Source organism: Zerene cesonia, chromosome 15 (assembly GCF_012273895.1).
Source record: "Zerene cesonia ecotype Mississippi chromosome 15, Zerene_cesonia_1.1, whole genome shotgun sequence".
NCBI lineage: Eukaryota > Metazoa > Arthropoda > Insecta > Lepidoptera > Pieridae > Zerene > Zerene cesonia.
The window spans coordinates 954,745-969,265 of record NC_052116.1 but is presented as its reverse complement, the minus strand read 5'-3'; the positions used below and the strand labels follow the sequence as shown (position 1 = coordinate 969,265).

At 35.3% G+C, this 14,521-nt stretch overlaps 1 protein-coding gene across 1 annotated transcript in view; it reads right to left on the bottom strand.

Annotated features, from left to right (window-relative positions):
- Positions 1-6,749: 6,749 nt before the first annotated feature.
- Positions 6,750-14,521, bottom strand: part of LOC119832418 (ionotropic receptor 75a-like) — a 12,673-nt gene continuing 4,901 nt past the window's right edge. Inside the window, exons 7-14 of the mRNA XM_038356090.1 lie at positions 14,007-14,064; positions 13,081-13,193; positions 12,039-12,247; positions 11,269-11,313; positions 10,453-10,637; positions 9,929-10,055; positions 7,725-7,887; positions 6,750-6,930 (exon numbers count right to left, since the gene is read on the bottom strand). Coding sequence (XP_038212018.1) covers positions 6,750-6,930; positions 7,725-7,887; positions 9,929-10,055; positions 10,453-10,637; positions 11,269-11,313; positions 12,039-12,247; positions 13,081-13,193; positions 14,007-14,064 — 1,081 coding nt within the window. The remainder of the gene's footprint in view (positions 6,931-7,724; positions 7,888-9,928; positions 10,056-10,452; positions 10,638-11,268; positions 11,314-12,038; positions 12,248-13,080; positions 13,194-14,006; positions 14,065-14,521) is intronic.

Genomic DNA, 14,521 nt, shown 5'->3' with positions numbered 1-14,521 from the left:
TATATAATGTAAAAATTGATAATTAATGTTATTGGTGTAAAACCGTTTTAATTATTATAAATAAATAAATAAAAAAAATAAATAAATAAATAAACATCAAAATCGGTTCAGTGGTTTAGGCTTGAAAGCGTAACAGACAAAGTTACTTTATAATATTAAGTAGGGATAATAGTATCAATTGTTTTATTATCACAAAGGGGTAATCACTTCACTATACTGATTAATTCATATGTTTATTCATACAATATTTTACGATAACACAAATTCATTTTATAATCAGAACAGAACTTCTAATTTGGAGGGTCACAGACTACTAAGGTGACATGTAAGATATAAGGTGACATACAAAACAACTTCACTGAGTGACATATGACACTGAGTGGCTAATAAGTACAATGGGTGAAGCCAGCCAGCCAGAAACAGTCATTAGGACATAAATAACCTTACTTAAGCATCGAACCCAGTACACCCCAGCCCTTACCCTGTAAGCCATGTTCTAGAATGGCCCATAATACAATGGGTGCTGAATGTTCATTACTGAAAATCAATATCACGACAAGATTGCCGCCAATAATCATTTTATTGGAGTGCTTTGATGTGAACTCCGTTGTGCTGAACGATCGGTTTATATTATCGATATATTGGTGACTATTTGTAGCATGGTGGAGCTCGCAGTAACAGACAGAGTTTCTTTCACGTTTATGTGTAATAGGGCCTCAAAATTAAATTTATTTATGACCAAAAATCTCCTATCTCCTTTTTTTTAACTCTTGTATGCCAGATGTGACTTGCGAAGTGAGATTATTATGTTTAACATACACTATATTCTATACAACGATGATGATATGATTCATCGAGGTACCTGGTGTATAAGCTTTAATGAGAACCTGCTCCCGTGGTACTCTGCTAAAATTTAGCCTATGTAATAATCCAGACTATAATATATCTCTGTACCAAATTGCACACAGACCCCAACAAATGCTTTTGTGTGAAAGAGTTACAAACGTATGGATACATTCTTAATAAAAAAATCGCGATTAAAATATTAGTAGGACGTGGACAAAGCTGTCGCCTAACGTAACAGTGCCTACTTATCCTACTAATATTATAAATGCGAAGATTTGTATGGATGTGTGTGTGTTTGTTGCTCTTTCATGGAAAAACTACTGAACCGATTGCAATGAAATTTGGTACGTAGACAGCTGGACAACTGGATTAACATATAGGCAACTTTTTATCCCGATATTCCTACGAGATATGGACTTACGCGGGTGAAACCGCGGGGCGCAGCTAGTCTTTTATAACTTTTGAATATAATTGGCCGTTCTCTGGCCTATAGTGACCAACAAATTGAGCTTATTTCAAGTTGCCAACAGGGCTGGCGGGAGGCCAGAAAATTCTAACTAGGTAATTACGGTACCTGCAGTTGACCGACTTTTAATAATGATTATAGGGTTTAATTTAGCTGTAAGTCGTGATGTTTTCTCTTTAATTTGTTATAGTTATAATAAATTCGAAATAATGAGTATAGATAGTTATTGAATGGAATTAATAAATTACGGACGGACAGTAAAGTCAGCAATGGCACCTATTACAGATTTTTTGGCCTTTGGTATGTTTAAAATCAAAACATATAATGCAAAAAACAATCACTACAAATTACTATCACACATATAACCAAAAGCTGGCAACCAACAAATTAACAAGAGAAAAAATATTCTTAAGAAAAACTTAGTAATATGAAACCTTGCTGGAACCTTACCTCTGTGAAAACTGGCCATAAGTTACATATAATTTACGGCCTTGATAAGTAAACATAATTCAGGGACCAAGCCAGGTGGAGTTTTGCTGACTTTCGGACGATAAAAATACAATTAAGCTGAGCTGGATGTTAAGGCTAGATTTAATGTATGAGATAACGATTATTAACCACCTTTAAAAAAGGAGACGACTTTTTTCTATTCAATCATAAAAAAACGCATTTATTATATAACTAGCGATAAGCTCCAGCTTTGCCCTTAGTACATTTATAGCATCAATAAATGGGCTATCTAACACTGAAAGAACTTTTCATATCCAGACATGACCAGTGGTTCTTGAGGTAAGCAAGTTCAACCAAACAAACATTTCAGCTGCATAATATTAGTATAGATTAAATTACCAACGCATTACACAAAATAAACGAACAGTCCCTCTTTCAATACTTTTTAGTATATTTTATAAACACATTATACTTTTAAATCTTTCAAAATACCGAGTAGCTAATGGATCTACTCATTACCTTACGTTCACCGTACCGCGGTAAATATTCAAAAATGTAAGCATAGGTATTCTTTGATGTTATGTAAATAAAAATTAATATTTCATATGCATTTGATTTTAATGACTAATATTTTAAAGTTTTCTTTGCATTTTGTTTTAGTTTAAAATATATACTATAACCGTAATTGGCTAATGATGATAAGATATAATAGAAATATTATATCGCTTCTCCGTTGTAAGAGCAGTGGAACGGTTAGAACCTCTGACATCAATCGAGAAGCCAAGGATTTGACTAGACGAGCGTGCAAGAAATACAGTTATTTTTCAATGTACCTGCGTATTATCTACATCACCACTGCTCGAAACGGTGAAGAAACACATCGTGAGAAAACCGACATAAGACATTATCAAGACTTCAACATGTGACATCTGACAACCCGCACTGCGCCAGCCTGGTGGATTATAGCCGAAACAATTCTTATGATGGAAAAAGATGCCAATATTTTCAACCATCTTCAGATAACGCTAAGTAAGTGAAGTCCCGTGTCCCCTAGTGGGATATGGGGCAGATGATATACATATGTTTAACTGATCGATTTTCTTTACGGACAAGTAGGTCAGCCTTCTGTGTCCTGCCAGACCGAGACATTTTTTTTGTGCATCCCCACCGGGAATTGAACCCAGCACCCCTCGGTTCACCACTTTACAAAGGAGGAGGTCTTCTAACAAGTTATTTAGCAATCTAATTTAAAAATCTGAATCAACTATAAGTATAATTCAAAGGTATACTCAACACACATCCTACGTTTCTCTATTCCTAACAATCATTGTTCCCAAAACGTTTCATTTTTCTCAATAAACAACAACGTACAGCACCATAAAATTGCTTAGCGATCCCATATTTACTTTTACGCACTACACCACCTGGGGCCTGTAAATTATACTGTGTTAGCATATTTACCGTCTTTTATTGGTATGAATGAAATAAAAATGGCCGAATGCGGTGGTCGATTAAAATTCAGCGGGACTGCGGCACAAATATGTCTGAGATGCGGCAAAATATTTAGATGTCACCAAAAATCTTCCATTTGACAAACGCTACGTAGGGTTAGAACAGTTTTGAAGTGAAACTTCTTTAGAATCGTTGTGATTTCAAACCTGATGCAACGGAAAAAACGACAGGTAAGAGACATAAATACAACAATGTGTAGAATGAAGCCGGCAAATAATGAGACAGAAATATATATACTATTTTATTCATTCTTTTGTTGATTTACTGAAGTTTCACTTCTATCGTGTGTGAATCGCACACTTACCTTTTTTTTAATTAATTTTATTTCTTATTACGTCTATGTGTTTGCTAAATTTGTATATTATGTAATTACTGCTTTACTTATCTATATTAATTAAACATATATCTAAAGTATACCACCTACCTATGCACTTTCTCTGTACTGTTTCTTTGTTTTGGTTGCCTTGAAGAGATGGCTCTGTAGCCATAAGTCCGCCTATTGTGCAATTTGTATTTTTATTCTGTACTTTGTATTATTTTCTTTTGGTGTGTACAATAAAGTATCATTCATTCATTCGCTTTTTAGTAGTACTGTACAGGGCAAAAAATTCATGTGAAATGATTGGTCTTGAAGAAATTGGCTTGTAAGTACTGGAAACTATTCCACCTTTATTTTAAAAGACGATCCAATTGCGCCACTGATGATATAATCACATGTTGCAAAAGGCAACCCAGTGTCATATTCTTTAAACTGAATCTGATTCAACATTTGCAAGGAATTATTTCTTCAAACCGACAATTTTTTATATTCTGCATTGATGAATAAATAAATGTAGTTTATAAAAATACAAAACACGCAATAATTATAGAATCAACTACTAAGACATTTTTTTAAATAACTCAAAATCATAAAATACAATAATCTAAGTAAAATACAAACTTGTGTCCTAAACAGCAATAATAATTTAAACATTTTTCACCACTTTCAATGTATTCATATTCCCAACGTGAATTGATTTCCCTTGAGGATTTGAGGGTCACGAAACACATTACCTTTACATATGGCGAAGTAACGGCCATGTGATACTGATCTTTATTGGTTTTTTTCACTATTTATATTGCAAACACATACAGAGTAAGTCATACGCGTTGAAAAGAGCTTTTTTAAAGCCTTAAATATAATCCAATTCTACTATCTCACTAATATTATAAATGCGAAAGTTTGTGAGGATATATGTATGTGTATGTCTGTTACCCTTTCACGCTAAAACAACTGAACCGATTGCTAATGAATTACCTTAATGCAATCCGTTATAAAGCTTAAAATACAAATATAATACAACACGAAGGGATCGTATTTTTCAAACATTTGTTATGTCAAATATATCAATTCGTGAATCTTAATGGTCCATTATGTTTTCTACCTATTAGTAGATTGGGTGAGTAAAAACCAATACCGAGAAGAAGACCGGCGTGAAATAGAAGCGTGCTGCTGTGTTTCGTACGATGAGAGGGGGAGCCGGAGGCCCATTTCCTTTCCTATTCCTCCCATTCTATTCTTCCTTTTCAGATATCAATCCTTTTCTTATCCCTTACCTCTTAAAAGAAGACAGTGCATTACCATACGCTTATGTTCATGGGCGGTAATGATCGCTTACCATCAGTGAACAACCAGCTTAGTTGCCCGCTATGGCATAAAAATAAAATAAATAAAAAACTATTTCGTCCGATATATCGCATCAATTAAGCAATCCATCTCGACCAATTTCTCATAAAAGTTTGAAGTTCTGTTTGTTCAGATTCATTTTAATAGCGGTATTATGGCAACTCGCCAACCAACCTGATTGACTCAGGGAAATGAATAAAACAATGACTTGATTTGCACAGCTTGCATAAAGACTTTTATATTTTAAATTAAACACTGAATTGGATGTATAATTATTTATTACTCACTTTTTTATTAATCTAGAATCAGATACAACTTTACTTAATGGCTAGGTAGATAGACTTTACAGAATATATTAGGTCATGGAAAATCTAATGGAAATGAGATGTTTTACTACGGAAAAAGCTGTCTTTTATCACTATTGACTCTTAATTATCTTCAAACTTAAGAAACATCACATAAAATCTCTTAGATACCACGTGAAGTACAAGCAAACACATTCGCTTTTATTATCATCATCATCATCATCATCAGCCCATATATGTTCCCACTGCTGGGACACAGGCCTCCTATGAGGGTTCAGGCCATAATCCACCACGCTGGCCAAGTACGGGTTGACAGATGTCACATGTCGTCGAACTTTTAATTCTTGGACATGCCGGTTTCCTCACGATGTTTTCCTTCACCGTTTAAGCAGTAGTGATGTTATCCACATGCGCAGATAAATTGAAAAATCAATTTATTTCCTGCACGCTCGCCTGGTCTCGAACCCCGACTTATCGATTTTGAAGTCCGAGGTTCTCACCACTGAGCCACCACTGCTTTTATTATACTAAGCAGATATTCAGTAAATTTAACGTGCCCTTATAGTAGAAGCGATGTTTTAACACAGTGATAAAGAACCTACGCTACAAATTAAATAACAAAACTAGAAATTACTAGCCGTAGAAGCATCAGCAATTAGGTTTTAATATGACTTATATCCCCTAATTATATAAGTTATTGTAATAATAATAACATAAAATTAGTCCCAATACGCGCTGCGATACATCTTTTTCTTCTCCCGTCCTTTTAGGTATCTAAAACATTATTTTTTGTATTAGTTCTGATAGTACAAATAATTAATTTAATAAACAGCTGTGTGGATGAGGTGGAAGGCGCAAGTCTAGGGGTCAAAGTCCTAACTAACCTCAGCGTTATATCTAATTCCTTCTATACCCTGCGAAAGACTACCAAAACCCTCGCAAAGGCTATATATAGCTTACTAGCGACCCGCCTCGGCTTCGCACGGGTGCAACGGATTTTTTTCCAAACCGTAGCTACGGTTAAAAAACGCTATCGGCTATTTATTAAGTTAGAATGACATCATCAAACGCAAGAGTAACTCCGTCTATCTTTTCTTCACACCTTAACCACTGAATCGATTTGGATGTAGTTTGGTACAGAGATAGTTTGAGACTCGAGAAAGGACAGAAATGAGAGGGAGAATAAAATAAACAATAAAAAAACGTCACGTATTATTGCAACTTTTGTGCTCTGATGGTAGCTTTGTTTCATCATCACCATCCTACATACTATTCATGAAATGAAGTCCGTATCCCGTAGGAATATCGGGATTAAAAGTTGCCTATGTGTTATTCCAGTTGTCCAGCTATCTACGTACCAAATTTCATTGCAATCGATTCCATAGTTTTTGCGTGAAAGAGTAACAAACACACACATCCTTACAAACTTTCGCATTTATAATATTAGACGGATAGGATAGGATTATATTAATTGTATTTAAGTTTATTTTTTCAATTGGAAGTATTACCTCTCAAACAGCATGATGATAGTACCCAACAGATACCCAAGAGCAAGCAACAGAAATGCAGGAGAGGCCCCGCCGAGGGCCAGGGCCCTTGGGGAACTGCCCTCACACTTCATGTCCCGGGAATTGGTCCTGGAGTGAACCAGGTTGATAATACCTTGCTCTGTTATGCGGGCGTAACTGTAAAATAAATTATCTTATCTGTTATGAAACAATTGATATCATCAGAACGAAAATATGATTTTCAGTAGGGAAAAGGGAAAAATATATAAATAAAAAACTAGATGGGTAAATATTTATTGGCATTATGTAAATATTTATTCGCATAATGTAGTCGGTGAAATAGCTTTATTTTTATTTCCTGTTCTGAATAGAAAAGTAATCAGATTGAACGATGACTTACATTATTATTTTTTAACAGAAAAATAACTGCCTTCAACTTGCCAGAACTAGGACAAATTTATATAGGACCACACGGAAGGCACCAAGTTACTGGTAAAAAAAATTATCAAAATCATTTCACCCAGTCGAAAGTTCTGTGGCAGAAAATATGGTTGAGTTGGAAAACCTTTTTGAAATCGATTGAAAATCAAGATTTCTTAATTTAATAGATTATTTTTATTAATTACAATATAATACAATCAATTTTTTGACCGCCTCCTTGGTACAGTGGTTAACGCCTGAGCGTAGAGGGGTCCTGGGTTCAATTCCCGGTGGGGACGAACAAATAAAACATGTCTCAGTCTGGCAGATCATAGAAGGCTGATCACCTACTTGTCCGTAAAGAATAACCGATCAGTGAAACAGATGTACATCATCTGCCTCATACCCCAGTAGGGGACACGGGACTTCACTTATACACAATCAATTTTAAACAAATATGTTTATTGAGATTTCTTCATCTTCATCATGACTCTAAACGTTCCTTAACACCTATTAACTCTGGGTTATCCTTCACATGATTTTTTCCTTACCTCCAAACGAAAAATTCTCTATACGGGCTATTTTTCTGCACGGCTGTATGGAGAGGAGTCTTGTCAATCGAGGGCAGGGAGTCCAAATCACACAGCTCTTTGGGAGTGAAGGTCTTCGCTATATATTTATTTGCACTATTAGTTTCGCAGTGGAACGCATACGCTGAAAATAACGTTTTTGAAAGACGACTTAGTAGCGTCGTACTTGGTGATTATACATTTACTCTAGACTCGTTCGGACACTTTTCTTGGTCGTGAATTCCCGATATAGTTTTTGTTAACTATACAATACTCAATACATATTATATTCGTTCGTTGCAGCCTTTTAGCAGGACGTCCACTGTATAATAGGCCTCCCCCAAAGATTTCCAAAACGACCGATCACCAGCGGCCTGAGTCCAGCGGCTCCCTGCCACTTTGATCGGGTCGTCTGACCATCTTGTTAAAGGCCGTCCAACGCTGCGACGTCCTACGTACATGGGGGCACATAGCCCGAAGAACCGATGGCCGTTGGGGCAGAAAGGTTCTCGATTGACGACTACATATTATATATTAAATAGTATTATATTAAGTATGTTCATTAGTTGTCCAGTGTACCTACGATTTGCTCAATTTATATAAGATGGTACACAGCATGTAAGGTATTCCTTTAACACGCTTTTATTAGCTCCACTTGTATTTTTCCATGCAAGTGACTAATTTAGACACTGTTTAAATTAAAAATTTGTACACTTCTCTAGGATCGATAACAATTTCAAGAGTTTATCTCTTTACCTTGATATTGAAAGCAAGCGATACAACTAAGTTGATTATAACGTTAAAGCGTTTGTTTTTCAATATATTTATTACTAGCTTTCCGCCCGCGGCTTCGCCCGCGTGGATTTTGGTTATATCACTTTCATCTCCCTATTTCAACTCCTTCTACCATTTTTTTCGCGATAATAATTATCCTATGTCCTTTCCCAAGTTCAGTTCTACCATTATACCAAGTTACAAAAAAATTGATTCAGTGGTTTAGGCGTGAGAGCGTAACAGACAGACAGACAGAGAGAGTTACTTTCGCATTTATAATATTAGTAGGGATTTTATTTAAATTTGATATGCAAATGTCAAATTCCTTAAAATGTATAAAGACTATATTAATGTACAGGCTAATAATCATATTTGCCTGCGAATACATCCCTCAGCAAAGGCTATTTATATTAAACAATCATAGAATATTCGCTCCCGTTTAATATTTCAGTACATCTCTTTTGTCTATTCCAATCCTAGAATGAAGTACATAATTTAATAGAAACATTATTTGACTTCAGGTACGCAAGGCTGCCCCGAGTTCCTGAACAAAAATTGGCCCATAAATTTTAAATTCGCCTTTGTTAGGTCTTGAAAACTTGTACAAGTTGTAATTATTAAGAAATATTTCTTTGATACACGAACCGGCTCGTCAATTTCTTTGTAGAGGCAATTATTAAAACTTTGAGCATTCCTTTTATATACTTTCCTTTGTATTTAAAACCAAAATTGTGTTGAATTTAAATATTTCTAGCTGTGTTTGGTACGATGATAGAGGAATGAAAATTGAATTTTCTGGAATATCGATTCGTGTCTAAGTTTAGTACTATCAAAGAATTTTCGTAAAATACACTGATAGATACCTTATACAATTTCTGGTATTTATCTGACTACAACTACGGTACAAGAGACGGATTGCGAGCAAATATACATTTTATGTTAAAATATGTACTGAGATTTATTTAAGAAATATTTAAAGAAATTTCTCACTTATAAAGCTACATAACAAAATATTCAATGTGTTTGCACTTTTAAATGCTGTGGGAATAGATTGCTTTATCTTACGAATTAAATGGTTACTTCAGATTCAGGATTCAGGCCATTGTCTTAAATAACCAACCCACAAAATGAATGACCCTCAGGGGTATTTTTCATTCAGTTCCAGTACGCTTAGGGGGGATATTACACTATCATTTATCTTGGATCATAGATCTATGAGTCAATTTTATTTGATAGCGTTATATAGAGATATGATTCATTTTTCATTAAATTGTCCCTTAAAATGAATCAATCATATGATACTTCTATGATCCAAGGTTAATGATAATGTAAGTCCAGCATAGAATTACTCCAATAACTTACTTCTAAATAAGTAAAATGGAAACTATTTCAATTATGTGGCCAATACGTACCTCCTGTCCGGACCATCTCTACGCCTTCAGCGGGTGACGTTAAGACAATTTTCCCTCTCTTCTTAATCTTCTTTTTTAACGCATCTTCTGCGTCAACAGTCTTCTTGTTGTAGTAATAGTCTGGTAGCTGGTAACAGAAAATATATTCAATCACACAAATATTATAATCATCAAATATTATAAATGTGAAAGTTTGTTTGTTTGAATGTTTGTCCGTCAATCACGCTGAAACTCTAAACGGATTTTGATGAAACTTGATGTAACTACACAAACAGGGTATGAGCTGACTTGGGTGATAGAATACTTTATATCCCCATTAAATGCTCCCTTGGGATAAAACAGGAATCCGGGCGGAACCGGGACGAGCTTCTAGTAACAAATATTTATGTTAATAATTTGTGCGTTAAATAATTATTGTTAGCAAATAAATCAATATATAATTGTATCTATATTGTGTTGATTTTTAAAATAATCTATATTAGGTTTACTATATAACCCAAATAAATAACAACAACACGGCAAACCTGAAGCCAAGAGCGGGTGTACCCCACATCCTCAAAGATCGGCTCCAGACTGCTGTCCATCAGTTCCCAGAGAGAGTTTATGGAAGGAGGTGGACCGTTCAGCAGCCAGCTGACCACACTGCTTGTGTAGTAGTTAAATATTAGGACACATGACACCCCTGTCACAAGCACTGTGAGCTTTCTGGCTGAAATTTATTTTAGATAAATAAAAACTGATCGCCGAAATGACTGTCCACAGTTTCTAAACGACTGCACTGAATTCGATAAATCCTTTTTTAATCGGTAAAAATTATAACAGAAAATCACTACCCGGGTGAAGTCAGGGTGTCCTACTAGTGATAAAAGAATAGTTCTCAATTGTAAGATTTAAAGACTCTCACTTCATCAGGCCACCTGGTAATGTTTCGACAGTGGTGTCATGTTGAAACGTATAAAAAACATGTAATTATTTTTTAAACACGACGCCTCCTTGGTACAGTGGTAAACGCGTGAGCGTAGAACCGAGGGGTACTGGGTTCGTTTCCCGATGGGGACAATAACAAAAAAATGTCTCGGTCTGGCAGGACACAGAAGGCTGATCACCTACTTGTCCATAAAGAAAATCGATCAGTGAAACAGATGTATATCATCTGCCCCATACCCCAGTAGGGGACACGGGACTTCACTTACTTATTTTTTAAACACGAGAACTTTGAAGTAGTCAAAATAATAATAAACATCGCTAAAATCAACTTACAACATTTTAAATCTAATTTACATCGACTGGCGTAAACGCAACCATAAAAAAATATACAATTTTATTTCAAAAACATGTACCTGTGGAGTTTCTTTTGACGGCGCCCTCGTTGACATCTTCAAAAACTAAAAAACAAGAAATTTTAATTACAAACTCGATGCTTTAATTTTTTCCTACGAATATTACAGTTTTACTACGAAAATATATTTTTCAAGCATTTGTTCATAGCGGCGGTTACTAATTCGAGAACTTTCGGAAGGAAAATGTACTAGAAAAAGAAAATTTCATGTACGAATACTTTTTGGATTAATATTTGAATACCTTCAAATTTTATTTGCATATGCTCGTATGCCTCATATGTGCAAGCAATAAATATATACAATTAGTATACAGAATCCAGCATATCGAAGTCATTCGATAAAACACACTAATTCCCTTTTATTGTGTCCCATATAATTACTTCCCAGAATTTGATATTGATTGGCGACTTTCGAATGGTAAAAGACAAAATTATATTTAATTTCAAATCTAACGTTTTTGTTTACATAATATATTAGCTGCTTCTGAATTTATCATACTTTTTCAAGTATAAACTATCCTATCTTATTAGTCGGATCAATCTGCAAAATCAGTTGAGTAGTTTAGGAATCTATTTCGAATAATTTTGCTAACTTTGTCAAATTAAATAAAAATAAGAGAGAAGTTAAATAGCGGGAAATTTAGACTTTTTATTTTTAAATTATTATGTTTTACTTATAAATATGTTTTGTTTTATGCTATCTTTACCGACCTGCTTCAACACAGAAACAATATTTCATATATTGCAAAAAAGTCGATAATACACTCTTACATTGCTGGCAAGTCAAAGCAACCACTGAGAAAAACGCATAGTGCAGCGCCAATGGACGTTGCTCTAACATAGCTGACAGCAGTAAGCCCAGACCACACAGAGACACCACGGCTACCACACACCACCACACGCCAGTCGTGAACGGTGTAAGAAACTGGTTCTCGAACTTTCCGACCCCTGTTGTTGGTATCCGGTAGAAGTATCTTGCTCTGGAAAAAGACGCACGCACACATTTGTACAATAAACGTCTTTATTGGCTCTGCCGGAACACAGGGAGCGCACACATGCGTAAATATCGCTCAGAAACGTCATATATACAGAATCAAATACTGTTTATCCCACAAAAACTCATAAATAATTTTCAATACGTATTAATATTATGGCACTCTTATGTCATAGACGACAAAGATTTTTATATGTGGTAGTCGAGCACGCTTCGGCACGAATTGGGCCAGCTCGCATCGGGGAAGTACCACACCCTCACAGAAAACCGGCGTGAAATAGTGGCATGCCACTGTGTTTCGTACGGTGAGTGGGGGAGCCGGAGGCCCGTTTCCTTTTCCTCACCCATCCCAGTATATTCTTTCTTTCCAGTCTTTAATCCTTTCCTTTTCACTTACCCCATAAAAGCGGGCAGCGCATTCGTAGAGGCCCTACCTCTGCGAATGTTCATGGGCGGTGGTGATCGCTTACCATCAGGCGAACCACAAGCTCAGTTGCCCGCTATGACATAAAAAAAAAAATTGCCTGATGGTAAGGTAACACAGCCCATGATCCTTTGAAGAGAATTATTGCTATTTGCAGGGTGTCACTTGTCGTCGAACGTTTTATTCTTGGACATGCCGGTTTTCTCACGATGTTTTCCTTCACCGTTTTAAGCAGTGGTGATGTTATCTACATGTGCAGATAAATTGAAAAATCACTTTATTGCTGCACGGTCTCGAACCCCGACTTATCGATTTTGAAGTCCGAGGTTCTCACCACTGAGCCACCACTGCTTTTATTATATAGTATAGTAATTTATATATGCATAAATACTCACTCAACATGAGTCACGGGTTGATGTATTACATCATAATACTCAAAGTGGTACGGAAGAAAGCGGAGGATCGGGGTTATGTCGATATCTCCGAAGTGGAGGGCATTTGTCACAGCCTGAAACAGTGTTTACGAAGTTTTTATATATGTAAGGCGCCAGGTATATACATATACATAAAAATTTTGACGTATAATATATGTATATATCATAGGACAACTATTTTGAGTAAATTAAAAAAAAAGACAATAATTTTAGAGGCACAACCATGAAAAAAAGGACTAACATAAAATCAATTAGACTTTTTATCTTTCGGATTTCATTTGAATAACAATGTATTATAATACTACCAGTCCGCCCGCGTGCCAGTATTTGTGCAGATTAGTGCGTTCAAACAAACAAACATGTTTGTTTGCACGTTACTGTTCACGTACGTTTTTAGCAGCACACTTTAGCTATAAGTTCACCTTTTTATCATTTGCTTCATAAAGATTTCGCGAACCTCATAATGTGGAGTCAAATAAACATTATTTTGTTTGAGAAATTTTGAAAGAATAGAAAAAATTTGGTCAGGAGGTGGGATTCGAATCCGCGTTTTTTGCCTAGCCTCTCGGCCACCCGTGATCCCGCCACACTAATCGAATTTCGTCTACTCTTTCTATTTATGTGCCTAGCGGGCACCCCACGCCATCTATTGAGATGATAAAGAACCATTACAACCAATACGAAACATTATTTCAATGATTACAATATTCTATCGATGGAACGGGGCCTTTGTTAAATTTAATAAAAAAAAATCTATTTTTTCTATTCTCTCAAAGTTATTGATTTATAAAGCATTTCAATGCTATAAAACTAAAAATTAAATTCATTTGTTTCTGTCAAACAAACCATTCAACTTTGCTAAATGTATAGATTTATAATTAACTCACATACGGGCTTTCTCGTTTGTAGTCGCCCACCCACCTATCACAGATGCTGTATTTGAACCTGCACAATGAAAATACCTTGAAGTATTCGAGTACACATACGATATAAGTCTACGAAGATAGTAGTAACGTAAAGTTTGATCTTTTAACTTAATAATGTATAAAACTCGTAACGTATTTTAAGGATAAGTACATTTTAGTTTTAATCTCCGCTTGAATTAGCATAACATTTCTGTAACCTTTTAAAGTGTGAACATTAAAAGCCCTTTCATTATCATAATTCTTTTTCACGACAAGAAATTAAGTTTTTAACAGTATTTATATGCATTTTATTTTGTTTCTGCCCGCAGTTAAGCTTTGATGAGATATTTCACCGCAGTAAAAACCCATTTGTGACTCTCTTAGACCAGGGCCGATAATTTTTGAAACCAAAAAAAATTACAGTAGGATGAAACCCATTTCTAAAAGGTGGGAAATATGATCAAAATGAAAGGAAAAATAAATTACAGACGATCCGA